This window comes from Dendropsophus ebraccatus, chromosome 15, assembly GCF_027789765.1.
Source record: "Dendropsophus ebraccatus isolate aDenEbr1 chromosome 15, aDenEbr1.pat, whole genome shotgun sequence".
Lineage (NCBI taxonomy): Eukaryota > Metazoa > Chordata > Amphibia > Anura > Hylidae > Dendropsophus > Dendropsophus ebraccatus.
Genome location: NC_091468.1, coordinates 47,814,160 through 47,839,403, shown reverse-complemented (window position 1 = coordinate 47,839,403; position 25,244 = coordinate 47,814,160). Strand labels below are relative to the sequence as shown.

The window sequence follows — 25,244 nt, the reverse complement described above, 5'->3', positions numbered from 1 at the left end:
TACCCCCAGAGCACAGCTCCAACATACTTAGGCTTGGAGATTCAACTATATATGATTGGAGATCAGTCCTCTGTAGGCAGTTTATGACTGAAAAAAACTCTAAGAGACACTGGCTGACAGTGTGAGCGTGCAGGAGGTCCGGCAGCAAAAATTATTAATGAAGGAGATGGAAGAGGAATGACTGGTGAGGTAAGCTAGAATGCAGCACAAACACTGAGCCACAACTCCCCCTTGACTCTTCATTACAGTATGCATTTGAAAGTGTTCATTGGGGACAGTTTTGATTTCTTAGTTTGTTTTAGCAGGACTACCAACAACCTTTTATGTTTTTGTATCTATTTTTTAATAAAGAGACAATAAGTATTTTTTCTTTATGCAAATGCTAGGGGGGAAAGCATATGTACTGTACTTTTTTATACCCTCTATGATAAGCCTGTGCTCAAAATCATTTTTGTGCAGTTTATTGTATAGTGGTGCCGGGTAAGTGCAGCTGAACTCCCATCAAATTCAGTGCAATAAATGTGCAGGGCTTCTGGCACCATTCACTGTGTAGCATTAGGTGTCAAACAGCTTGCGCAAATTGCTGGAAATCCCATGTTTATCTAAAGGAGAGTTAATACTTTAATTTTTAATTGTTTTTAAGGTTTTATTTTTAAAGGGGAACGATCAGAGGTTAGATGAATCTAACTTGCTGATAACTCCCTATAGCACTTGGGATGCTGAGGAGGAAGGTATGTGCCTTAAGGCCCTATTACACGGAACAATTATTGGCCGATATCAGCCGATAATCGTCCTGTGTAATAGAACACAACGATCAGCTGACATGAACAATGTCGGCTGATCGTTGTAGTCGTTTGTCTTTCAACATATTGAAAAACAAACGACTCATATAGGAGCAATCTGCTGCCGTCGCTCCGTGGAATAGGAGTGGCGGCAGCAGACCGCTGCTATATGCTATAGGCTGCCCGGACAATCAAGCAATCACCCGGAAAGCCCCCCGCACCTCTCCGCGGCCTCCTCGTCTCTCACCCGCTTGACATTGCAGCATGTACTAGTGGTGGCAGCTAGCGGGGAACAGTCGCCCCATGTAATAGGGGCTTTACCTTTCTCCTCAGTTCCAGTCCCGCGCTGTTAGTCAGCATAATCTTCTCTTGGGAGCACTGATAATCAATAAAGTGGGCAGGTCTGATTATGCTGTGGGGGCGTGGCATTGTTCCCGACCAAAGATTACACTAAGGGTCCATTTACACAGAAAGATTATCTGACAGATTATCTGGCAGATTTTTCAAGCCAAAGCCAGAAACAGACTATAAACAGAGATCCGGTCATAAAGGAAAGCATGAGATTTCTCCTCTTTTCAAATCCATTCCTGGCTTTGGCTTCATATCTTTGTCAGATAATCTGTTGGATAATCACTCTGTGTAAATGGACCCTAACAGGAACGGCACCAAGAAGACGCTATAACGGCACCAAGAAGACCTGCCAATAGTTTTCCTTTAACACTATAAAAATAAATAGCAAATAATTGACCATGTATATAGATTTGCCAAATCCTTTATGGGACACCTTATTCTATAGTGAAAGAAAAGAACCAGAGACGTATTTTATATAAGAACTGAAGTCAGAACTCCATCATTTATTGACCAAATCCATTGACACTTTTTTTGTGAGATACAATCCCAGGATTTAAACTTTGAAAGAAAAAAAAATTGAAGAAAACAAAATACCAAAAAATGAGAGTGGCGTCTGGAGCTTGGTGAAAAATCTAGATTAAATGACTTTTAGTTAGCTATATTAGATAGTTATCACTTCTCCGATCTTAGAATGAAGGAAACTGGGGGAAATTAACAGAAACCCTGGTATGAAATGATTTTTCCAGCATACGGAACTTGACTCATCTTTAATAAACCTTCAATAAACCCATAACACACAATGGTCTTCACAATACCCAATAGCAGCACCAAGCAGTCACCCCCGGCCCTTGACGATGAAAATATTTTTTCTAACTTTGCCGTATCTTTTCCATTTGAAGAGTGAAATTTTGTGTATAGTTTAGTTCTATGAAGAATTTGTGTTCTATTTGCAAAATATATTTCCAAATATAATATGGTGCGTAGGACAGACCGTGAAATAGCATAGGTATATGGCAATTGTATACCCATATATATGGATTTACATGACAGAGAAATCAGAAATAATTTTGAACACAACGTAAAAAAAAACCCTCATAATTCTACATAATTACCGATTTTCTGAACTGGATGAATGGATATCGATAGACATCCGAATTCTAGGAGTTTAAAAGCCCCAGTGATCTCAAGAAAATTATGCTTAGGAAGACGGAATTTCATATACCAATTGCAAAGCAATTCAAGTGGTTTACTATGCATAAAGGATAGCATCCGGTAGATACACTTTAACGGTACATAGGCACTGCTAACAACCCATGTCAGGTATGTTATCCTTGGGGTCTTTCAAAGGAGTTGTAGGACTAAATAAGAACTTGTTTAATTTAATTTAACCATAAATGCCATTTGATATAGAACCACCCAAGAAATTGTACATAGCAGCTCTTAGCAAAAAGAAGCAGTAGAACATGGCGGGAAAAAAAAAACAATGTTTTTTACTTAGGAACAACATAAGGGAATAACATTAAATAAATAATTTAAAGTCTTAAATTTGTAAAAATATCCACTGTAGGAGAAAACATCCTGTACCAACAGGCCTCAATATATAGTACATGTGTTAAACACTTGGTCGGAGCATGACCATTTTTGCATTTTACTGTATAATACTTTTATTGTTCAAGTCTACAGCCTACTGAAGGAAAAAAAAATGAGGTGAAAAAGTTTTAGGATTTTTTTTTTTTTCTTTTTTTAGATTTTGAGTTTTCAAAGCCAACACTGCAGAATGCCTGAGAATTGCACAATACTATTATCCGTCCTGGTAATTCTTGAGATTAACCTCTTTCTTGTGGGTTTAAACTAATGACCTTAACAGTAGCATATAAGAAAGTAAAGTATTTTTTTTGCTTAATCTTTTACCTCCTATGTATACCTTTCAACTTAAATACAACAAATCTGTTTTTTTCAAAAACATATTTACAAACCCTATATTTCTTTTGATTACATATAAATACAAAAAAAACAGCTATTTTTTTTTTCTAAAAAGTGGTTATAATGGAAAATAAATACAAAATAAGAATCTGACCATTATACTTCATGTGCTGGGTATAAAAACCCGTATAAAATGTACAACTAAAAAAAAAAAGGAAAAGAAAAAAAAAAATAAGAATATTTCTCTGATTAAAATATTTGCTTCTCAACTTTCTCGTACACATAAATATATATTCAAAATAACGGTTTTAGCGTTTCATTACATAAATAAAGTCTCTATTGGGAATCATTAAAGTGTCAACCTTTTGTGTGTTTGTGAATATATCCTGTAACTTTATACTTAACGGCACCCGCACCCTTCCACAACCATGTCCTGATAGTTTTTCAGAACCACTTTTTCGTTTTCATCAAGGTAGAGCATGGAGATGGCACTAAGTTCTGTAGGGACGCAACAAGCTTTAGGGATGTTGGAATTAACAGAGTTCACCAATGTCTGTACAATGGCATGATTCGTAGAGTTTAAATGATCTGCCAGGGGAAACGGGCATTCTCCATGGCAATAGAAAGCATGGTACCCAGGTGGCGCAACAATCCAGTCATTCCAGCTAACGTCACTGAAGTCCACGTATAACGGATGTCTTCTACAACTTGATTTGAGCCGTTTCCTCTGCCTGTGCCTTGCTTGCCGTTTTTCTCTTTTATGTAGAGGGTGTCCTTTGCCATCATGGCCGTAAGTTACTAAAAGTGGCCTTATCTGGGACCAACGTTCTTTATCCGGCAATAAAGACCTGCTTATCCTCACATGTCTTTTAGTTAACTTTTTCTCATAGTCTAAGTGAGTCACTTCTACAACCAACCCATGGTTAGGCTGCCTGTGTGCAATCCACCTTATAATAGCTGGTGTGACATCAAAGCTTTCCCATCTGCTTACATTATGATGGATCAGTCGGGTGTCCAACAGTCTCGTGACAGGTCCCCTAGAGGCAGCAGCAGCTGGTTTAATAATGTCATAAATATTAATACGAAGAGCTTTACTGCTGTCATTTTCAAAGGACTCTTGAACCTCCTCCCGAAAAATCCGAAGTTCGGCAGATGTAACGAGCTCTTCATTAGGAATTGAAGTCAAATTAAAAAAGAAACGCCGAACGGTCTTGTCTCCTTCTTCAGGAAAATCTTCTAGAGAATCTAAGTTGGATAGAATGGAAGAAACAAACAGAAAAATAAATTTACTAACAGGTCTTAAAGGAAACAGCTTTACACTTACAGTGGAATCGGTATATGGTCACAAATTAAGGCACTTTTGATACTTTAAGGGTATATGCACACAGAGTAATTCTCGTGGAAAACTCCATGCGGAATCCACTGCTCGTCCCCACGCGCTCCCGCTTCCCTCTCCGCAGGCTCCATAGACTCTATTCTACGGTCAGGTGGATTCCTCTGTCCAACCAAAGAATTGACATGTTATTTCTTTGGGCGGACAACAGAATCCGCCCGAGCATATAATGTAGCCTATGTGACGGACAGAACTTCAAGTGGGAGCGAGCAGAGGATTCCGCACTGAGTTTTCCATGAGAATTAAATTGTGTGCATATACCATTAGAGGGCATTCACATACCATTAGAGGGCATTCACATTTGTCCATATATACGGCAGATGTCCTGCGGAATGGAAAGGGGAGCTCTTGGCACGAAGATTCATTATGCTACCGGGAACGTCAAATAAATTTAGGGCTATGTTCACACAACGTAAGTAAATTATTAACCATGGCCATTGTTTCCGATTTGCAACACGGCCGTGATTAATCCTTTACCCACATTGAGCCTCAGGCCAACAGAATCCCGGACGGAGTGTATACACAGTCATGTTGGTTTTCTGCGGCTGCTATTCAATAAATCGCGGCCGCAGAGAACCTGTCAGTGCACACAATAGAGTGCAGCAGCAAATTTGAGTGCAGCAGCAAATTTGGAAGTGGACGCGCACACATGCGCCTGCATCCGAATTCAACAGCAGTACCGGCTGGGATGATCTTCTCTGACAACGGTCGTTCCATGAACCAGCCTGCGTCTTACAAAGTCTGAACATAGCCTAAATGTTTATGCTTACTGTACTGACACAGCCATGCAGCTCTTTGAGTATTTTGGTGTGAAGATTTAAACTTCTTCAGAGCTCCCGTGCTGGGATTTCCATGATTTTGGTCAGTAACACATCTTCCATGCACAGATCATAGTCACATAATGTGTGAATGCCCCTAACAGCAAAAGTAATTCAGAACCTTTGTTCTCTCTCAGAATTATGAATGCAGCTCTGGAGTAGGTCACTGAAAGCAGTCCAGAAGCAGAACTGTTTAGATAGGATTCTATGGGACGGGTTCACACACAGCATTTTGGCTAGCATTTGACGCTAAATTTGTCCTTATTTAGCTCAGTAATTTAACCAAAACTAGAAGTGTAACAGAGTGTAGTGAAAAAATGTGTTTTTTTTTTTTTTTTATTATAACAGTTTGCACCTTTTTCTGCATTTTATTATGACTACTTTGATCTGTAGACATTGGCTCTTCGTATGCGTCAGTCACATATTACATATACCGTATAATATTTCTTTCCATGTCTGATGTAGAGCAATAGATAAGTAATGTATTGTGTTGCGTTGCTGGTAAGGAGGTCCCCCCGATGAACCATTTTCTTCTGGGGAAACGTGTTGGGACAAGTTGTGTATATTGTACATGTCTTAGGATGCATGTCTGTGAAATTTTTGGCTTGTCTAAACAACTTTGAGTAAAATGTGGTCAAGTGAATATGGGTTTAGATCATCTTTGGGTATCGGAGGATGTTGGCCCAATAATTGGTATTTTCAGCTATACCTGGCGGAGCCTTTTAGTAGGTATGACTAGGTGGTCTGCAAGACATAATTCTCTCAGCTATAGTGTAGCAGCCTAAATGGCCTCTAAGGACAGGATCTGGTGAGGGGCTGCCTTCTGTCTAAATACTGTAACTCTGCCTAGTTATAGGGCAAGGAGTTAAACGGAACCTGTCAGCTGGAGTTTCAATACTAATCTACTTTGTATCAGCTGAAAACAACTACCATGCCTCCAAACATCCGAAACAATTCCAGAAAGGGGAGATAAAACATCTTCAAAAGTGGGTGCACAGTATGCTAATGGACAGCAGCTGGTTATATAGGCCTGAATAGTCACATCTGTAATACTGCCTCCTGTGGGGTGACATGGCAATGTGCATGCTAGGAAGCTCTTATCCCTTAGAACGCACATTAAATATAGGCATACTGCCTGGTGATTCATCATAGTTGCCTGAGGTTCTTTTCCCCCGGCAGACAGCTGTGACATGCTGATGGCATAGGACGACAGAGAACTGCTCAGGAAAAAGAAGCCAGGATTTTGGATGCCCATCTGATGATATTGGACCCTCTCGGTCCAGTCAATCAATCAGTCTCAATAGGCTTGATTACTAACTGGACTGTGAGGCTAGTAAGGCCAAGGTCTAAGGTCACATGACTAGTTTGCTATAGGCATTTATTACGTTAAAAAAATATAATAATAATAATAATAATAATTGGGAGTGATTAATTAAACATGGTGTAATGTGAAACTGGCTCAGTTACCCCTAGCAACCAATCAGATTCCACCTTTCATTTTCCAAAGAGTCTGGGAGGAATGAGAGGTGAAATCTGATTGGTTGCTAGGGGCAACTGAGCGAGTATCATTTTACACCATGTTTGATAACTCTCCCCCTGTATCTTCTTATTCTGGAATTAAAAAAAAAAAAAATATGAGAGACACGGTAGAAGAGGTTTTCAAACGATATACAGTTTGTTGGATCTGGGTTAGTATCGAAAATCCAGTTCCTTTCAAAGGAGTTATCCAGGCTAAGAAAAACATGGCCACTTTCTTCTAATAATTGCATGATTCTTGTCCTCAGTCGGAGGGTTGTTTATAGCTCAATTCTATTGAGGTGAATGAAGCCAAATTGTAATACCACACACAACCTGAGGACAGGGGTGGTGCAGTTTTTGCAAGTGTGGCTGTGGCTTGAATGTGGCTGTGGCTTTTTCTACTCCTGGATAACCCATTAAAGGATACTAATAGGGTATATTAAAGCCATACAAATACTTGATCCTACTCCTACACCTCTTCCTCAACTATATCCATAAGGCTAGGTTCACACTGCGTTTTCAGTATCCGTTTAACGGATTAGTTTTTTTTTTACGGTCAAAAAAGTAATGTCAACAGTACTTTATTGTGCGTCAAAAAAAAAAAAACCCGCATCCGTTTTGATCCGTTTTTTTTCTTATAATGGAAGTCAATGGAAAAACGGATCAAAAACGGATGCACACAAATGCATCCGTTTTTTACAAAAAATGGATCCATTAAACGGATGCTGAAAACGCAGTGTAAACCTAGCCTAAGCAATTTGGTATGTGTTTTGTGAAGCAGCGTTGCGTGATTTAGATCACAGGTGTCACAGCTTTGGCTGTCCAGGCATAATAGGAATTGTAGTTGTGAAACAGCTGGAGGGCCCACGTGTGACACCCCTGTTCTAGATGATCAGTTTCATTCTGTGTAAGTTTTAGGCTAGGTTCCCACACAGTATTTTGGTCAGTATTTTACAATCAAAACCAGGAGTGCATTAATGGCTTCACACGTACCGGATCCCGGTAGTGTGAAGGTCTATGGGGTTACCTATCCGCAGAGGAATTTTCATTCCACTGCAGATATGTAACCCGGCCCCTTTAAACCCCCCACCCCCCAACCCCCTTTTTAATCCACTCCTGGTTTTGGTTGCAAAATACTGACCAAGATACTAAGGAAAAATACTGTGTGAGAACATAGTCTGTTGGAAATAGCTTGTTGTTGCTGTGATTCACTGACAAGAGCCATGTAATTATTTCTTAGGGATTCCTATCCAGTTGGCAGTCTGCTCTAGTCATAAAGTAGATGGTGACAGGTGGGCTATCAGACGTGTGTGTATGCAGATGCAAAGCAGTTTCTGTAAGAGGGTATGGGAAGGCAGTAGAGATGAGCGAACCCGATCGGTCGGCATTTGATTAGCGGTGGCTGCTGAAGTTGGATAAAGCCCTAAGGCTATGTGGAAAACATGGATATAGTCATTGGCTGTATCCATGTTTTCCAGACAACCTTAGAGCTTTATCCAACTTCAGCAGCCAACGCTAATCAAATACTAAACGTTCGGGTTCGGATGGACTCGAACCCGAACCCGGTTCGCTCATTTCTAGAAGGCAGCTCATGTTCTTCTCATCCAGTGGACCTATAACTACGGGACTACTACTGTACATTCTTTGGCTTATCCCTTGGCATTGGAAAGGGTTATGAAGATAAAAAAAAAAAAAAAAAAAAAAAAAGTATTTGCCTGAAATCCTGATGACAAGCCCTAGGCTTTTTCACACCTCTGTTTTCCTGCTGTCAGTTCTGTTTCTACTTATGTCTGCATCATATGTTTTCTGAAAATTTGGACGGTATCACGTCCAGCATTCCAATCAACCAATCTTCTTCTGAAACAGGAAGAACTGTAAAAGGAAGAGATTCAACCCCAACATGTGGGTTGAAACGTTTCCATTGACTGTACTTCACGTTGTTGCAATAAAAAATAAAATTGGTTGATTGAAATGCTGGACATCTTAAGGTCCTTTTACACTTTTATGGGCATTTTCCTGTATAAATAAGAATGTGTTGGCCACCATCATGAAATCAATTCCATTCCAATGAAAACAATACCAGTGGCCACCCTGGTATTTCCTCATTTATGTTCCAATACTTGCAACTAAGGAGCTACGTATCAGGGTGGTTTGGTGATCCCCCCACTGGGAGACACCCCTTAGCAAAGGGTTTCCTTCTCAGGGATATCTGTCTAATCCCGTGTTTTGAGACTCATAACTGAGTGTCCACTGACCCCTTTTTTTTTGCATATATTAATTTTTTTATTTTTTTTTTTCCGCTGATCTCCCTGAGCTCAGTGATTGTTGTGTTTTGCTGGTCTACTACTCACTGCCCCCTCTATCTGGAATCCTGCTCTAAGTTGATTTGAGACTTGTAGCCGAGTCTTCACGGACCCCTTTTTTGTAGTGCTACAACCGAGCCACCTAAAAGAGCCCTTAGTCTTTGTCAACTGTATAGGGTTCCAGTAGCCAAAAGTGCATTCTTCTCACATTCACCTGGCCTATATACATCAATATACCACATAAAAAGTATGGAACAATGTAATAAACAATACTATTCATTTTATGGGATACTTAAAAAAGTAACTATTAGATATGAGCGAACCTCGAGCATGCTCGAGTCGTTCCGAACCCGAACTTTCGGCATGTGATTAGCGGTGGCTGCTGAACTTGGATAAAGCCCTAAGGCTATGTGGAAAACATGGATATAGTCATTGGCTGTATCCATGCTTTCCAGACAACCTTAGAGCTTTATCCAAGTTCTGCAGCCCCAGCTAATCAAATACCTAACGTTCGGGTTCTCATCGACTCGAACCCGATTCGCTCATCTCTAGTAACTATCTATTAAAACAGATAACATAGCAGTCAATAGGTGGTAGGTGCTACTGTGTGGCATCTCCGAAAGGCATTTAGCTAACATATCTCTCTATTCATAGCTTTTTTTATGGCCCGCTAGGCAAATAAATATTATATGGATTGATTACTGTCCAATACAAGCTCTAATTAATAAGATTGTTGCTCATTTAACAAACCTATTACACAGCTTGCTTATAGGGCAGCCAGGACCAGTGTCGGACTGGCCCACCAGAGCACCGGAGGATCCTCCTGTGGGCCTCAGATTTAGAACCCGCACAATCACTCACTGATATGTTGTTTCTCATTGGTTCTTCATTGTTGGCCCCCCAGGATCATTTCCTCTTGTGAGCCCCAGATCCACCATTCTGACACTGGCCAGGACCCCATGAGCAATCACTGGAGCATACATACGACCCTTTACTTCTGTTATTTATTGGCTGCGCTGCACATCCCAATTATACCTGGCAATTTGCGGCTTAGGAACAAAAAGTTTTTTAGAAGGTGAAAACCAAACAATCAACCTTCAAGCGATTATTGGGTGCTCGCTCGGAATATTACAGTGAAATTATCAGCTTGATCTGCCATTGATTGCCCAGTGTAATGGGCCCTTATCAATAAAATGTATTCACCACATTTAAAGTGGTACTCCGGCTAAAATGTTTTTCTTTCAAATCAACAGGTTTCAGAAAGTTATAAAGATTTGTAATTTACTTCTATGTAAAAACCTCAAGTCTTTCAATACTTATAAGCTTCTGTATGTCCTGAAGGTAGTGGTGTATTCTTTTCAGTCGGACACACTGCTCTCTGCTGCTACCTCTGTCCATGTAAGCAATTATTCAGAGCAGGAAAGGTTTTCTATGGGGATCCGCTCCTGCTCTGGACAGTTCCTGACACACGCAGAGGTGGCAGCAGAGAGCACTGTGCCAGAATGGAAAAAATATACCACTTCCTGCAGGACATACAGCAGCAGATAAGTAAGGGAAGACTCAAGATTTTTAAATAGAAGTAAACTACAAATCTATATAACTTTCTGAAACCAACTGATTTTAAAGAAAAAGATTTAATAATGTAAGACTGAACTTGATACCTGAATATTTCAAAAGACTAGAAGACTGGATAGATAAACACATATATTATGATGGAGGTAAAAAAAAAATTAATATTTTAGGACTCAACTTTTTTTCTGTGGTTGGGCACAAGAAATTTTTAAAAACATCGATAGCTCAAGTAGTAAGCGCCAGCAATAAATTTCTAAGCTGGCTGACTACTTGGCTCCAGTGATGCACACACAAAATGCATAACATGTATAATAAACTCCTATGCTTTACTTACAACACAAATAAAACATTAAAAGATCAGAACTCCTTTTTTCCCCTAGCTGAAAAAAAAAATCTGCTCATAAAATTCATCTTAGTTTCTATATACATTCAAAAGTCTCCCAGAATGCTCTATCAAAGCAGAGATTATTAGTCTATAAATGTATATCTTGGCTCTAGGTAAAAAGACGATTAAACACAACTTTTAAGTCGAGTCTCTGTAAACTTAAACCTCCAAAGCAGAGCTAGCTGGAATGAATCACACACTAGAGAGATTACTTTCATACCTCGAAATGCACAAACCACATGAGAGACGGACTTTTATCAATAATCTCATCCTGCGCTAGGACTAACCTATTTACCGGAACAATTACTACCTACAATGATCAAGTTATAAACTGTTTACATACTTTATCTGAAATATATAGTTTAGGTTTTAAATCTGTTTATCCATCACGGAAACACAATAAAATAAGTAAAACAAACATATTAAAAAGACTTCCAAAAGATAAATATTTACAAAGCTAAAAAGATAACATCAAGAACCTACTAGATAACATCAAGAACCTACTAGATAACATCAAGAACCTACTAGATAACACCAAGAACCTACTAAAATAGTATCATTAACTAGAAAAACATATAAAAAGCATAAAAAAACAAAAACCATTTATTGCCAGAATTAGAATATAGGCAGTGTAAGAAAGCTGGCGGCCAACGACTTGTGAAGTGAGCAGCACAGAGCAGATTTCCTCAGTGTGAAGAGAAACAGGAATCCAAACACCCTTAGGAAGTTGAGGAATTAGTGGTACATGTGGTAGCAGACTTTAAAAGACATCCTGTGGTTTATGTAAAAAAAAAACCTGGATAGTATTCCTATTTCTGCTCATCCATTCATATGTATGTTCTCTGGGCACACTAGAAGACCACTTGGATTGGTCAAAACACATAATATAAGTAATGGTCTCATATCTAAATAATAGAATAGGCAAGAGGAAATCATAGTAAATATTAACTTTATACTAGGTGAGCTCTATTCTGCATATGGTAGGTTTAATATTTTTATCCCAGGGTATAAAGTGTCATACACATGGTTATGTGTCTATGCGGCCACATGCAGAGCCATAGACAATCCGTGTACTGCCAAATGGTCTATGCAGCCATATAGCATTGTATTGCAGAGATCTTCTCTATAGTTGATATTTATAGGGGAGGGAATATAAAAATATTTGGCATAAATAGAACACACAAAAAAATGCTCACTAGTGGACTACCACCCTGTCAACACACTGTCAGCACCTTGGTAGGGTATGGGTGCCGACAGATTCCCGTTAAAGGGGTTGTCCAGTAAAAATCTTTTTCCTGGTGTCAAAAAGGTAGATTTGTAATTTACTTCTATTAAAAAAAATCTCAAGTCTTCCCATACTTATTAGCTGCTGTATGTCCTGCAGGAAATATTTTATTTTCAGTCTGACGATGGTCTTTGCTGACATCTCTGACCGAGACAGGAACTCTGCCTCGGTTTTCTATGAATCCTCATAGAAAAACTTCTTCTGCTCTGGACAGTTCCTGTCTCGGACAGAGGTGGCAGCAGAGAGCACTGTGTCAGATTGAAAATAAAACATTTCCTGCAGGACATACAGCAGCTAATAAGAATGGAAAGATTCAATATTTTTTAATAGAAGTAAATTACAAATCTGTATAACCTTTCTGACACCAGTTCATTTGAAAGAAAAAGATTTTCGCTGGACAACCCCCTTTAACTTGAAAATGTACATTGCAAATGTACATAGAAGCGATTTCATTGATATTTGTAATACTCCATTTAAAACCACTTTAAAGGGGTTATCCAGCGCTACAAAAACATGGCCACTTTCTTCCAGAAACAGCAGCACTCTTATCTCAGGTGCGGTTTGCAATTAAGCTCCAATCCCTTCAATGGAACCGAGTTACAAAACCAACACCCAGACTAGAGACAAGAGTGGTGCTGTCTCGGGAAGAAAGTGGCCATGTTTTTGTAGCGCTAGATAACCCCTTTAAATAATGTTTTGATAAGTGTGGCTGACTATACTAGATGCCACCCTGGACACATGCTTCTACAAGCACACAGATTAACCCAATTTTCCTGGTCACCATTATCAATTGGGCCTTGATCATAGGGGCTTCTTGTAGCTTAGTAAGGGGTCATTGACAGGAGAGACCAGTGCATGGAAGCCTCATCCCCAATGGCTTTTACTCTGCTTGGCACTGTATGGAGCTTCTGTACAGTGTGGTAGTAATATACTTACCTCTAGAAGCAAGGCCTCTAGATGAGAATAAGCTATGCAGAATGGCATCTAATAGAGCATACCATCCCCCTCCATATAAAAATCAGAGGCACAGTATAGCCACATATACTAGTATGGGCTCCATAGGTGATCAGTAACCACAGGTAGCACAGTATAATGCGCTAGTATCTGATTGCACCTGGCAATAACAGCACCTGGTAAGTCTACTAAAGATGGCACCCAAAGGCTTCTTTCAAAATCAACTGGTTTCAGAAAGTTATATAGATTTGTAATTTACTTCTATTTAAAAATCTCAAGTCTTCCAATACTTATTAGCTGCTTTATGTCCTGCAAGAAATGTTTTCTTTTCAGTCTGGCACAGTGCTCTCTGCTGCCACCTCTGTCTGAGACCGGAACTGTCCAGAGCAGGAAGTGTTTTCTATGGGGAACTGCTGCTGCTCTGGACAGTTCCTGTCTTGGACAGAGGTGGCAGCAGAGAGCAGTGTGTCAGACAGACAAAGATTTTCACTGGACAACCCCTTTAAAAGGAATACCCGGGGGGGGGGGGTGTTAGGCTAGGAGGAGTCAGTCTGCTACCCTGTAGCTAAATAACCTAGGTTAAAGCAGCAAATGAAGGGCTGGTGATGGAAGAATACATACTACCCAAGATATGTGACCAAGCTTATGTTTCACGGAAACGTCACCATCTGTAGACCAGTAGTGATAATGCTAAATACTTGGTATGGTATGAATACAATAAATTGGTACAACAAATTGGTAATGGCAAACATTGACACACAGGAACGCTACAAATTTGCAAAGCTTTAACCCTAGACTGTATCTACTTAGGCCGTATGCACACGTTCAGCAATATTTTCTGGTCCTGGAACAACCACTAAAAATTACGGATTGGACATCCATATTGCATCTGTATTGCATCCATATTTCTGTAAATCAGTTTTTACTACTCACTGCTTTTCAAGTTGCACTTCATCCGTATTTTTTTACGGAAATACGGATGCCAAACATGTTACAATCCGTAAACAATTATCTGGGTCCGCACTGGGTCTGTACTAGGAAATTTCTTTTCTTTCAGGATTGATTTTCATCCATTTCTGCTACTGATAGTGTGAATAGCCCAATAGACATCAATGTGTACCAACTCGGATCCATAAACAGGGATCCGGAAAAACGGATCCATAAATTACGGGACGTGTGAATAAGGCCTTAGGGAACTCAAATACCATATACTAACGTTGGCTGAACCCACTGCCTTTGGAGAATTGGGCTAACAATCTAATGGTGCGTTTACACAGACAGATTTATGTGTCAGATTTTTTAAGCCAAAGCCAGGAACAGACTATAAACAGAGGACAGGTCATTGAGGAAAGATTGAGATTTCCCCTCTTTTCAAATCCATTCCTGGCTTTGGCTTTAATAATCTGTCAGATAAATTGGTCTGTGTAAACTCACCTTAATGTATATGGAGGCATAATAAAATATGACATCAGTGGAGATAGGGGTTGGGTTGGCCGGATAGAAGCCTGAACATTCATGCTAACATCTTAGTAGGTGTAGCTTGCCATTGCCAGGAAACTGTATTGGTCCAATAAGTATTTACCATCACTTTGCATTGCTTCTAAAAGGACTGCATCCCTTAAAGGGGTAGTGCGGCGGTAAGCAATTATTCACTAAATAACACACATTACAAAGTTATACAATTTTGTAATGTATGTTATATTAGTTATTGGCCTCCTTCACACGCCACCCCCGGAAGTGTAGTGCTCTATACTCACCTGATTCGTGTCAACCCCCGTCCGCCATCTTGTGACAATGATGTCACCTTTGGGCGGCCGGCCGGCGCGCTCCGACCGTCCCTCGTACCGGCCACCCTCTGCCGCATCATCAGCTGCTCAGCCGCGATTGGCCAAGCATAACTGTGCTCAGCCAATCGCAGCTGATGACGCGGCAGAGGGTGGCCGGCACGAGGGACCGTCAGGGCGGTTCAGCCAGCCGCCCGAAAATGACATAATTGTCACAAGATGGACGGGGGTCGACATGAATCAGGCGAGTATAGAGCACTACACTTCCGGGTCAAGTGTGGGTGGTGGGACAGGGGAAGGGGGCCATTCACTAACATAACATACATTACAAAGTTGTATAACTTTGTAATGTGTGTTATTTAGTGAATAATTGCTTACCGCCGCACTACCCCTTTAAGGCGAATATACTACTAGGTACATTGGTTTGGGTTTTCATATAAACAGACCAGCAACGGGATGCAGGTGGCCCAGTCCTTTTTTTTGAGCCGCCACCCAGTTCCCACGCACAGCGCCAGTCTATTCCCGAGCGCCGGCCGGGGATGATGCACTGGGGATGGACCTGCCAGCCCCCTGTGTGATGATCTCCCCTCTCTTCTGTGACACGGCTCCATAAGAAACAATGGAGCACCTCACAGAGGGAAGATCAGCGGGCTCGTCCTGAGTGCTTTATGCAGGGCCAGTGCTCGAAAAAAGACCGTCACAGTCTCAAAAAAAGCATCCCTGAACCGGCGGCGGTCTGTTTATGTGAGAAACCCAAAGCAATGTACCTAGTGGTACATTTGCTTTAATTACCATGTAACTTTCTTTGATTTTGACATAGCTGCAAAAATGCTTATGGTAAATTTTATATATATATATATATATATATATATATATATATATATATATATATATATATATAAAATTAGCAGTCCAGTATCTTTATTGATGGCTGATATTGGGGCAATGCTGCACATGATGTCCTGAGTGTGGCCATATGCACCAACACCCATATCAAAGAGAAGGAGATATGAAAAAGGAGGTCATTCCCAACTATTCACAGGATTGTGCATATATGCCATACATGCTTAAAGGGGTTCTCCAAGGTTAGAAAATCATAGCTGTCTTTTTACGAAAAACAGCGCCACCCCTGTCCTCAGGTTGTGTGTGGTATTACAATGCTGCCCCATTTACTTCAGTGGAACTGTGCTGCAATAGCAGGGCTAAACCACTTGGTAGTGATGCTGGTGATGACTTCCACTTTCCAAAACACACAACTAAAAACTTCTCTCTCTCTGAGTTTGGTCCCCTCTTATACAGTTTAAGCCCACAGTCCTTCACTGGGTTACTGCTCCTTACACAGGACTACAAAGGATACGTTCACACTACGGAATACGCACGGCCTCCGCTTGAAGTTCCATCATCTCATAGACTATGATATTCACCAATGAATTCCGCCGTCAGCCCAAAGAATTGGCATGTCAATTCTTTGGGCAGAAGCCGGAATTTGCTGGCAATGGGACGGGCGGAACTTGAAGCAGAGGCCACACAACGAAATCCGCTTGATGTTTGGCCCATCCCATAGACATGATATTTGCCAGCCAATTCCGGCTTCTGCCCAAAACACTGACATGTCAATTCTTTGGGCCGACGGCGGAATTCACTGGCGAATATCATCGGGTCTATGGGACATTGGAACTTAAAGCAGAGATCGCATGGCAGAATCCGCCTAAAGTCTTCACGCGTATTCCATAGTGTGAACATACCCTTAAGCAGCACACAGTTTAGTCATTTCATGATCTTGCGCTGGAGTCACCTGTACACACCTTCTACCCCTAATCTGGATCTATAATGACTTTTGATCAGGCAATTCTCTTTCGAACAGTCTCTTAAATTTATGACGAGCCATACGGACTACACTTTTCTTTTAACCTTCAAACCCCCCGTCTCACCAGACATCCACCTAACTTACCCTCTCTCATGCACTACGAACCCTTCATTGTTGACAGTATATTACCTATCGATTTCTATGGACTCTTTCACACAACCGTAGTTGCTACATAAAAGGGCAAAGATCACCTATACCTATGAATGGGGGGTGATTAAGGATGCACATCCATCATGCGGTGGACTGCTCAACAGATGTGTGAATGTGGCCTTACTTACCAGCCACTAATACACAGAGCTTATATGGCCTAGACTCAGCCCTCACTGCAGATGCCATGGTCCAACTTTTGCAAAGCCACAACATCTACCGCCAAATCAGATGCAGAGTACTAGCAATGGTCTCTTTGACTGGCATCTCCGTCTCTTACAGAATTATAGCAAAGAACACCTTTCCTGGTGTCATCAACTAAAACAAGAATGGGGACAATACACAAAGGTTACTTGGACCCTGTGGTTACAATAGCAAAAAAAAAAAAAAAAACCTCAAGAGCAATTTTTTATTTTAATTTAGAGAAGAAGGTGAACCAAAGTTGGGGTAAAGAAAAATGGCGCAGTTGTCCAAAGAAACCAGTCATTGGCAAAGAAAGATAATTTTTTTTTTAGAAAATCACCATATTGGGACCCCCCCCCCCCTCTTCCACCAGTGTTGATACTTTTTCAAACTCTTTTCCAAGTAAATAGACAGCACGTAACTTGATTTTTAGTCCTCCTCTTTTCATTCTGAGACATGTTCTCATGATTCACGTTGCTGGAGCGAAAGGAATCTTAAACAGTCCCACGTAACAGTAGGAAGTAGTGTATTATATGACAGACAGAACTCGGTGACCACTATACCGCATATTGCCATTTGTGCTAAAAGGTAGTCACCCAGAAAGGAAGACAAAGCAAGCATATTTTCTAGAATAATATGAACATTGGGAGTCCCTATTTCTGGTCAATGACATAAGAATAAATGAGTAGCCTGCATTCTGCCTATATAGTAGCTCAGTACAATTTTTTGTAAAACAAGTATAAAAACCCGCGCAGAAGAATGGAGCAGTCAAACTCAGTGACCAATCTCTTATTTTCTTAAATGGAACAATGGTGCACAAGTCTACCACCAGCCTGATGGGGAACTGATGCTCCATTAATCATTATTAGGGATGAACGATCCGGCTGAGGTTCGGGTTCGTATGAACCTGAACTATCGGCTTTTGATTCCTGCTGCCTGCTCGCTCCGTGGAGAGGGTGAATACAGCCTGAGGACCGCCTAGAAAACTGGGATACAGCGGGAATCAGAAGCCGATAGTTAAGGTTCATAAGAACCCGAAACCTCAGCCGGTTCGCTCATCCCTAATCATTATATAACATTGGTATTCACATAGAGGGAGATTTATCAAACATGGTATAAAGTGAAACTGGCTCAGTTGCCCCTAGCAACCAATCAGATTCCACCTTTCATTTTCCAAAGAGTCCGTGAGGAATGAAAAGTGAAATCTGATTGGTTGCTAGGGACAACTGAGCCAGTTTCACTTTACACCATGTTTGATAAATTTCCCCCATGGTTTTGGTGTAGATTTAGCATTGGTTGACATCTAATGATGTGTTTGCACACACAGATTTATCTGACAGTTTTTTTTAAGCCAAAGCCAGGAACAGACTATAAACAGGGAACAGGTCATAAAGGTAAACTGAGATTTTTCCTCTTCTCAAATCCATTACTGGCTTTGGCTTCAGAAATCTGTCTGATAAATCTCCGTGCAAACGAAAAAGCCAACCATAGGCAATACTAGTCCATAGGCAATACTAGTCCATTTTGTGCTTTTTAATTTTTTTTGCGTGAGGCAAACGATTTCCGATTCCTTACTGTAAACACAATCATATCCCAGATAATCTGAGCAGCATTTCAAGCAAATTCAAGGACAAAAATTATTATTTATTATTATTAATATCAAACAACTGCGCCAAAACATATGTATATTAAATGTGATCATCATGGGGGGGGATAATTTCTAAATAAAAATTTTTTAAAAATGCACCAAAAATGTGTGGCTCGGTGTGTGGTCATCGTGGGGGGGGCGGCACTTTTTTTTACATTTCGTGCAATAAAATGCATAGTTCACATCCTCACCAGCTCCATACAGTTATAGCTATGTATGCAATTTCCAAATATATAAAACAACATTTAACCGTAAGGCGCTATAAACGCTCATTTTATATACTTCTGAGATGATTTAAGAGTCCGAGACCCCAAGAGATACAGCTGAAAGCTCCCATCCAGTACATTGCATACACTAGGCGTAGTATAAACAACTGATCTACAGCCAGCAGCTCACAGAGGATCATGCCTTAAGCCAATGATTGCCATAGTCTGTACAAGACCTTTAAGCAGGAAAATAAATATACAATTTTGGAGCTCTGTCAAGATTTACACAGTATATCCGTTGATATTGTTGCGTCTGCTGATTACAGAGCCGGCATATGTTCATCAATAACCCTCTGTTCACACGGGGCCTTCAGAAGGGATTTCACAAGAGGTAGAAGCTTTACACCAGGGATGGGGAACCTTTGGCCCTCCAGCTGTTGCAAAACTACAACTCTCATCAGGCATGATGGGAGTTGTAGTTTTGCAACAGCTGGCGGGCCAAAGGTTCCCCATCCCTGCTTTATACCAAGCAAGTACGTATATACATAATAATACACCAAAAAGAGATATAAACTATGCAAAACAAATAGAAGCAGCATTTGCATTCAGATTACAGAGAGGATTTACACCTAATAAAAAAAAAGAAATATTCTTGTCCATCTCTATACAATAGCCAGCTGTTCCCAGTCTATTATCAGCCTGTTTGGGGAGATTTGTCTTATATCCACAATGAGACTATCTGAGATTTACCAGAAGACAAAAAGTCATTGTAAAAAAACAACACAATTACAAGTTCTCCAGATATCTCACGAGGATTAGATAAGGATTAGAATTTTTTTTTTTTTTACAAACAACCTCAGATCAACTGTAAATTAGAGGATTTGGGTTGTATTTAGCATTTAAAATGAAATCTATCTGTGGGAATTCTTCATTTGGACTCGGTCAGAGGAACTCACAAGAGGGGGGAGAGGGAGTGGATAAACTTCACAAGACATAAAAATCAGCCGTGACTCTGAGGTTACACTAATCAGCCCTGAGAGGTGCACAGGCTCGACACATGTAAAGATTTGTTTAGAAGCAATTAGAGATCAGCCTTATAAGAAGCCAATAGTGACAAGCATTAGCATAGCTCCGGCTAGGGGCACTTAGAGGAAATCTAGAAGGACCTTAGTGCACGTTTTTCTAAATGGCCGAGCTGTCAAGAGGGCATGAAATCCACATGTTACGCATTAACAATTATCAAGGACCAAGTTTCTACAGGGCTTATGGTGTTAGTTCCTACACATAGTCACAAAAACGGAATCAAAGCTTAAGGGTGCGTTCACACGTATAGGATCCGCAGCAGATTTGATGGTGCAGATTTGATGCTGTGTTCAGTTATTTAAATGAAATCTGCTGCGGATCTGCAGCAGAAAATACGCTGCGGATCCGGTAAGTGTGAACGTACCCTTAGAGTGGGTTCACACTGAGGAATTGTAAAGGAAAGTTTTCGGCTTGAAATTCCTCACTTCTATAGGATTCCTCTAGCGGAATCCACCCAAAGAATTGAAAGCGGATCTGCGGCGGAAAATTCTGCAGTGTGGACAACAGAGCAGAAATCCCATTGAACACAATGGGACACTGCTTTGTAAATATTTTACGGGGGGATTTCAAGCTGAAATTAGAGCGGATTCCTCTTCAATTCCTTAGTATGAACCCAAACAGAACATTTAAGGACACAAACCCCGCCAGACATATACAGGTTAGTGCTATAGCTGCCTTATGCAGATATCAAGGCATAGTCATATGTGGCTGAAAATTCTGTGTGTGTCCCATTCACGTGAACACAGACCCCCATGCACTTATTGCAGAAGCAATCCCATTCAAATGCATGGAACGGATCAGTGACCAATGTTACCGATACTTGGAAAGTCCTCCCATTAGTGGTTGGCGTTGCTAAATTATGGCTTAGGTCAAAGTTATAATGGTTCATATGAGTTTTCTATATGTTAATGTGGCAACAAGGTGGGGTTAACCATGTCACACCCTACAGCTTACGTATGGACCTAGCTAGCGTGTCCGCACCTTGCCTGCCATGTAAGATCACTGAACGGCTGTGCACATGCTCCAGCACTTTATATAGAAGGACACATACGTGCTCTGCTCTGTATTAGTATGGTGCTATGTCCAGCCACAAAAAAAAAAAAAAAAATCCCCGAGTATTTAGTTAAGGTGCTCAAGTGCATTTTAATAGGTCACTTTTTTACCTTCATGGTGGAAGCTCCTGACTGTATTTGCCCGGCTGGCTGCACGCTCCTTCTGATAATCCATGGGGGGCTTGTCTTGGTTGTCAGCCAGCTGGGCTGAGTGCAGATGGTACAATTCCAGCATGTAGTGAGGGATTACCACATTTTTGCCAGGGGTTGGACGCCTCTTCAAACCGAACATATTAAGTAAGCGAAGCTCAAACTGGTTGAGGATGCCCTGTGACTCCTCAGGAGATGCCCAGCCGGACTCTGTGTACTTCCTCCTGCCTACCTCTGGGATAAGGCCGGTGCAACCACTCAACAGCACCTGATAAAGCAGCAGAAGGAGCAGAGAACGAATCCCAGTTACCATGGTCAACCTGAATGAGATGAGAGGTAGAGAGGAGACACATATAAGTAACTGGTGAGAGCAGAGGCAGGTAGTGTATATGGAGACACAGAAGTAATACACAGAGTACTGCAGTCATATTAGAGTATTAAGTCATATTATTACTACGTATGTATAGACATGAGGGTGACAACATACGAGTACCCTTCATATATAGAGTATATATTATATTGATTTGTGCTGTTGGAGGGATTGCAGCAAACTCACACTCTCCTTAGTAACTTTGCAAGCATATATGATATAATGGCCCATGTTTCACCTTTTTATTAGGCTGAGGACACGACTATGACATAACATTACTAAAATACACAGCACAACTTAACACCTTAGTGGCCATCCAATACACTAAACGCTAAGTATCGCAGTAAAATGAGACACACAAGGTGGTGAAATGGTTAATCCAACCAATACAATGCACTAGTATAAAAAAAAAAAAATACAGTAATAGCCCTACACTCCATCCCCTATGAGGCGTTAACTATTTGTACTCCGCGTCAGGAGATCACAGTGATGTGGGAGCAATCTTCACCTGTGTTCACAATCTGTTTACCTTCTACTAAAAAAAAAAAAAAAAAAAAAAAAAGGTGTTGTGTCTGGCAAAGCAGGGATTAGATCACAAGAAGAGACAAGGTTGCACTGTACAGGTGTTAGGATCCTAGTACAACAGTGGGCAAAAGAAAAAAATAAATCAAAGAGGAGGAAGAAATATCAAACAGCAGGAATGAAAGGCTTCTGAAGCCTCTGATTATTGCTGCTGTCACTATGAGACATACAGAGAGCAGGGCAGGGGGGGAGAAGAGTTCAAGGGAACAATATTTAAGATAAACAATAAATATTATGAGATGGGAGAATAGAGTGTAAACATGACACACATAGCAGAGGAGGATGGTGGCAGGGAGAGAGTACCTGTGTGCAGCAGAGTTTATATCTGGATGAGAGTTTCCACATCACTTGCTGTTACACTGGGTCCTTCCTAGGGCTGCTGGGCAGAGATCTAGGCTTATCCTCAGCACACTCTTCCTCTTTTTAAACATAGTTCCTATAGGTAATTGTTGCAACTGTTGTATCTCTTCTGAAGCTCTTGTTTCCTTGCAGGTTACAATGTGAGCAGGGATAGGAAGCAGCAGCTGTGCTTGGGAAGCTTGTAATAATGACGATGTAAAGTCATCTCAGCATATCCAGGGGTTGGTGTCTGATGACCTCCACTATCTCCTTGTCTCTGCCATGTGCAGCACAAGCCACTCTCCATGTATCCCTCACCGGTGAGCTTGTTCCTCTCTTCACTTGCAAGTTGCATTTGTCTTTTAGATTTTTTTTTTTTTTCTTGTTTCTGGTCTGATGTCACATGAGCTCTGCCAATCACCAGAGAGCTGAAGGTGAAGGAGAGCAGCAGAGTTGCACTCAGACAGACTGCACTCATACACCCCTCCTTCCTGTTCACTGCTAACTAGGTTTTAAATCTTTATAGATGATATGCGCCACCTACTGGATTATGTATGAACTGACACAAGACACAACACCTCACATTCTAGTTGTCCTCAGTCTCATGCTTTACTGTTTTACACTCTATTTCTTGTATTAGCTACTGCCTAAATAGCAACTTCTTAAACATGATGATAATGATGATCAGTGTCGGACTGGGGTACCTTGGGCCCACCAGGGAAACTGACTCTAGGGGCCCATCCTGTATAGGAAAGTTTGTATGTGTGTATTATGGCATATGGCAATGTTTCCTAACCTTTATACATCGGGGCACACTTACAAAATAAAGTTCTACAAAATACAAAAAAAAAAACTAATTCAGTGACTCACAGGTGACGTCTTCTTTGATCTGAGGAGATCACTCTTCATTTCCTCTCCATCCGGCCCAGGCCTCCATGATGAGTTCCTCTTGCTACAATTCTTCTCTTCAGAACCTGTCAGACAGACATCTTAGGCTCCGCACATTTCCAGCAACTTCCTTCCCTTTTCCCCACCCATAGACTCCCATACAGTAGTAATTCCACTACCTGGTGTCATGTGCAGTAAAGTAAGGAAGTATGTGTGTAACCTGCCCTTCCCTCATAGTGATTTCCCCTGCCCTCATAGTAATGTCCCCTGCCCCCATAGTAATGCCCCCTGACCCCATAGTAATGCCCCCCTGCTCTTCCCCCATAGTGTCTGCCCCCTGATCTGCCCCCTCAGTATATGCCCCCTGCTCTGCCCCAATAGTATCTGCCACCACAGTATATGCCCCCTGCTCTGCCCCATAGTATATGCACTCTGCTTTGCCCCAATAGTATCTGCCCCCTGCTCTGCCCCAATAGTATATGCCCTCTGCTCTGCCCCAATAGTATATGCCCCCTGCTCTGCCCCAATAGTATATGCCCTCTGCTCTGCCCCAATAGTATATGCCCCCTGCTCTGCCCCAATAGTATAAGTCGCATAGTATATGCCCCCTGCTCTGCCCCATAGTATATGCCCCCTGCTCTGCCCCATAGTATATGCCCCTGCTCTGCCTCAACATAAACAAAAAAGTCATACTCACGTAATCCGGCCAGGGGACGGGTCTTCTCTCTTCTAGCTGTGTTCTCTCTTCTTTGCACCGCAGGGATGGATCCTCCGGCACACGTGATGACGTCATCGCATCACGCCGGCTGAGGAGATGACATCCAGCGCTGCTGAGTGAGGCACGGGACCGCATGAAGGAGGGAGGAGGAGGAGGAAGTGGAGTTGCTGTGCTCTGTGAGGTCCGGGGGAAGGAGGGAGGAGGGGGAGTAGGAGGGGGGCGGAGTGGCTGTGCTCACTGAGGTCTGGGGGAAGGAGGGAGGAGGAGGAGGAGGAGGGGGAGGAGGGGGGAGTGGCGTGGCTGTGCTCAGTGAGGTCCGGGGGAAGGGGGAAAACTGCTTGAGCCACCCGGACCTTTGTCAGGACACCTCAGGGGCCCATCGGGGGCTGGGGCCCACCGGGGGTTTCCCCGGCCCCCCGGTGGCCCAGTCCAACACTGATGATGATGCTTATTTATGTTGTTGTTATTATTATTATTATTATTATTATTATTATTATTATTATTGTTATTATTCCTAGTGCAGTGTTCCACTGCATATTTTACAATTGTTCTGGTGGTGTTTCTTAAGACTTGCCCCACACACAACTTTTACACTGTGTACAAAAAGGAGCTGTTTTATATATATATATATATATATATATATATATATATATATATATATATATATTTTTTTTATTATTATTTTTTTATTATCATTATTTATTTATTATTTTTTTGCTTTTTTTTGCACTTTTTTCTGGTAGTTTTTTTTTTTTTTTTGCATTTTCTCATTTTAGTGTAAATTACTATAATTAATTTTTTTCAGTGTAAGTCATGTAATTCTTTATCATGCAAATCCAGTATTTTCACCGAAGAATTGGAGGGGAAAGTGGCATATAATATGTCAGTATAGATGTAGACATGGTGTTTTTTTGTTTGTTTGTTTGTTTTGTTACATTTTTAT

General features: G+C 41.2%; 1 protein-coding gene across 1 annotated transcript; it reads right to left on the bottom strand.

Annotated features, from left to right (window-relative positions):
* Positions 1-3,252: 3,252 nt before the first annotated feature.
* On the bottom strand, positions 3,253-23,051 carry BMP2 (bone morphogenetic protein 2). Its single transcript, XM_069954627.1, has 3 exons — positions 22,660-23,051; positions 21,366-21,724; positions 3,253-4,301 (listed from the first exon to the last, which is right to left on the bottom strand). Exons 2-3 carry the CDS (start codon positions 21,715-21,717, stop codon positions 3,457-3,459), a joined length of 1,197 nt encoding a protein of 398 aa, XP_069810728.1. The 5' UTR covers positions 21,718-21,724; positions 22,660-23,051; the 3' UTR covers positions 3,253-3,456.
* Positions 23,052-25,244: the final 2,193 nt, after the last annotated feature.

Bases quoted from the DNA above. Each gene is read 5' to 3' on its own strand.
- BMP2 (XM_069954627.1), bottom strand. From the start codon at position 21,717: ATGGTAACTGGGATTCGTTCTCTGCTCCTTCTGCTGCTTTATCAGGTG. The intron at 4,302-21,365 runs GTAAAAAAGTGA...TATCCAACTTAG, and splicing joins CAGGAGCTTCCACCATGAAG to ATTCTCTAGAAGATTTTCCT.